This window comes from Rhagoletis pomonella, unplaced genomic scaffold, assembly GCF_013731165.1.
Source record: "Rhagoletis pomonella isolate Grant_MI unplaced genomic scaffold, Rhpom_1.0 Rhpom_scaffold_07622, whole genome shotgun sequence".
In the NCBI taxonomy this organism is placed as follows: Eukaryota; Metazoa; Arthropoda; class Insecta; order Diptera; family Tephritidae; genus Rhagoletis; species Rhagoletis pomonella.
In genome coordinates, this window is record NW_023466147.1 from 1,727 (window position 1) to 5,756 (window position 4,030).

Consider the following 4,030-nt stretch of genomic DNA (forward strand, 5'->3'; position numbering starts at 1 on the left):
AACAGAAGAATTGATACTTGCTTTTAAAATTCTTTACCAATGGAATCTCAATTTTAAGGCCAAACCAAAGGTTAGAAATTGATTTAATATTGATTTTAAACGGTCCCACATATATTACCAATAAAAGGAATTCTTTTCGAAATAGTGTTGATTTTTGTTTCTAATCTTCAACTTTGATTTTCACCTTACGGAAGTTCGAAACTTTGAAATAGCTTTGGAGACTTTATATGCAACAATTCAGTATGGCGGTAATGATCCGAAGTACTGAAAATCTGGCTAATTTAACGGCCGAAGCATCAGCTTGTTCTTGCGCAATTTGTTTGCAAGATATGCCGAGTGGAAACGATTGTTGGATTACTTTCTGTAATCATGTTTTCCACAAGAATTGCATCGAACAACGGCTGACAACTTCACATGATTGCCCTGTATGTCGAAAAAGAGTAAACAAACGAGATCTGCAACCAATCAACACCGATCATAAACCGAAGAAGAAAAATGAAGGAACCATCGTGACGGGAAGTACTACCGCGCGAACGCAAAAGCCATAACGATATAATACTCGAAGCTCTCGTAGATTATATGATGACCAAGACACGGGAGTATTCAATTCCACGCTACCCGATGCAGATCAGACCGCAAGATTTACTGGAAACCGTGCGCGTAATAATAGTAATTATAGGCAAACCCAACCACTTGTAAATTACGATCGCATAGGAGAAATGATAAATGAGACAGTGAACCGTATGTTTGCAAATTTAAACTTAAATGTTGCTCAAACAGTCGCACAGACGTATGCGCATAGTAATAATTCCTCTGTTGAAGGCAACGAAACCGACTTGTCCGAAATCTCAGTACCCTAAGTCCGGAGAAAATAACAACGTTGATTCAAAATTGGCAAGTTAAATTCGATGGCTCTTCCATTGGTCTAAAGGTAGACGAATTTTTATATCGAGTACATTCTTTAACTTACGAATGTTTAAATGGTGATTTTCAATTAATTTGTAGGAACCTTCCAGTTTTACTTGTAGGAAAAGCTCGTGATCTTCATTGGCGTTACCACAAAATGGCACATCACGTTGAATGGGAAGATTTTTGCAATGCGTTAAGACGGGAATATAAAGATTATAGATCAGATTATGATATAAGAGAAGAAATTAAAAACCGAAAACAGGGACCATCCGCAACATTCGAAAGTTTTTATTACTCTGTTTTAGAAAAAGTTGACAAAATGGCTACTCCGTTGTCAGAAGAGGAATTAATTGAAATTATCACTCGAAATTTACGGACAGACATTCGACATGAATTATTGTACGTACCCATTCGATCGTTAGCTCATTTGCGTAAACTTGTACAAAAGCATGAATTTCTTTTTGCCGATGAAAGTAGTCGTCGCATGCCAGCTATGCGTAATGTACCGGCCACCACTTATACCGGCCGGCGTCAAGTATCCGCCGTGGATCACTTGGATGTGACACACGACGAAGTAGTAGAGCAAATTGATGATAATTTCGTACAGGCGGTCAACGCGACAAAGTGTTGGAATTGTCTGCAAGAAGGGCATCATTGGGAAGATTGTCTCAGTGAAATATATATAAACCAAATTGTGAATCGTGTAAAAAGCGAACGGAAAACTCCAAGAGGGTTGCGTTCAAAACCACCCGGACGCAACCTACCAGTATGTAGATAACGAAACTTTAAATGACATTGTAAATAATTTACTGGCTTGCTCAGTCTAGGAAAATGCGAGTGAATCTATAAGCACCTGTTTTGTTAATCGAAAAGAAGATTCGAAAATTTCGAGTGCGACGAAACGCAAGCGGCAAAAAAATAGGACTACTAACGGATTTAGAAGTTTTGAAACTTAATAATCACAAAGATGGAAGAATTTTATTGCCTTTGGTTCCATACCACATTAGATTAGCAAATTATAATAAAGTAAGGAATAGGATTTTTTCTGATTGCCCTGAATTATTAAATAAAAATAAGAAAATGGAACGTTCCACCTTTAGACTACGTAGATTCTGGAAAGCAGTTCGAATGACAAAAAAAGTTTTAAATTCAGCAATCTTGCGAAATGAAAGCAACTCATTATGCTATGCGAAAGTGAAATTTTTAGATTTTGAGGAACTTGGTTTATTAGATATGGGCGCGAAAATGAAATTTCGCGAATATCTCGTTTCCGTAAAATTCATTCAAGTGTAAAAACCACGGATGGTAAAAGTCATAAAGTTGAAGGGACCGTAGACGTCGATATAATGTACAAAAAGGAAGTGAAAAATTTGAAGTTATATATAATATCGTCATCAGATTCTAGGCTTATTTTAGGTATAGATTTTTGGAGAGTCTTTGAACTTGCTCCTTAAGTTATCTCAGCTATTTCGCATGATGAAAGTCCCTCTGATAGTGGTGAAGAAGATTACTCATATCCGCTTACTTCACTGCAAAAACTGTCTGGGTCGAACCAGCCTCATCGAACACGATATCGATATAGAAGAATCGAAACCGATTAAACAACGCTATTATCCTCTTTCACCAGCTGTAGAGAAACTGATGTTTAGTGAAATTGATCGCATGCTAAGTCTTGGTGTTATTGAGCCATCCAGCAGTGCCTGGAGTTCATCAATGAGACTTGTGCTCAAACCTGGCAAGGTACGATTGTGTTTCAATGCACCAAACCAAAAAGGATGCATATCCTTTACCCAACATACAAGGTATTTTTTCACGGTTACCAAAGGCAAACATCATCTCAAAAATCGATTTAAAAGATGCTTATTGGCAAATTGGCTTGACAGAGCGATCTAAATCGTTAACTGCGTTTACCGTACCTGGAAGACCATTGTATCAATTCAAGGTCATGCCTTTTGGGTTATGTAACGCGCCGTCTACCATGTGTCGTTTGATGGATGAGATTATACCAGCTGATCTAAACCATTGCGTCTTTGGGTATCTAGATGATCTTGGTATAGTATCTGAAGACTTTAACACGCATGTGAAGATTTTAATCAGGATAGCGAACCAGTTCAACAAAGCGAATTTAACCATTAACGTTTCTAAGAGTAGTTTCTGTGTGACGCAGGTAAAATATTTAGGTTTTGTTATTGGAGATGGTGGTATCTCCCCATATTTAAGCAAAGTTGATTCGATTTTATCCTGGCCTGTGCCAAAAACTTTAAAACAAGTACGAAGTTTTCTTGGTTTAGCTGGATGGTATCGAAGGTTCATTTCAAATTTTGCTGATGTAACTTTCCCTATTACCCAGGTATTGACTACCAAGAAAAAATTCGTGTGGACAGAAGAGGCGCAGAAAGCTTTCGAAAAGTTAAAAAACTTGTTAGTCTCGGCTTCCGTTCTTTCAAACCCCAATTTTTCAAAAAAATTCTTCGTGCACTGCGATGCTAGTGACTACGGTATAGGCGCGGTGTTGGTTCAATTAGTTGAAGATGGTGCAGAGAAGCCGATTGCTTTCATGTTAAAAAACTTAACTCTGCGCAACGAAATTACAGCCTTACCGAACGAGAATGTTTGGCTGCGATCGAAGCCATAACCAGATTTCGATGTAATTTGGAACTGCAGGAATTCGAAATCATCACCGACCACTCCAGTCTTGTGTGGTGGATGCGACAGCCAAATCTAAGTGGAAGGCTTGCGCGATGGGCACATAAGCTGCAAGCTTATAAATTCACTGTCAGTCATCGTAAAGGAAAGGATCATATCGTACCAGACGCCTTGTCGCGCATCCATGCTGAACTTAATAACGTGGAAGAAATTGGTCCTGAAATCGATTTAGACTCCGAACACTTTTCCGAACCGGAATATGAAGAATTTAAAAAAAATGTGTTAAAAGACCAAAGCAGACTACCAGATGTCAAAGTAATCGACAAGTTTGTGTATCGCCGCACTGAACATGCAACTGGAGAAGCAGAACAGATAAATCGTTCATGGAAACTTTGGATACCAAAATTACTGCGTGCAGATGTATTATATCGAGCACATGATTGTGTCATCGCAGCACATGGAGGTATATTCAAAA

The 4,030-nt window shown here is 38.4% G+C and overlaps 1 protein-coding gene across 1 annotated transcript; it reads left to right on the forward strand.

Moving 5' to 3' along the window:
• Positions 1-242: 242 nt before the first annotated feature.
• LOC118755836 (putative RING-H2 finger protein ATL37) lies at positions 243-860 on the forward strand. Its single transcript, XM_036490644.1, has 2 exons — positions 243-519; positions 592-860. Exons 1-2 carry the CDS (start codon positions 243-245, stop codon positions 858-860), a joined length of 546 nt encoding a protein of 181 aa, XP_036346537.1.
• Positions 861-4,030: the final 3,170 nt, after the last annotated feature.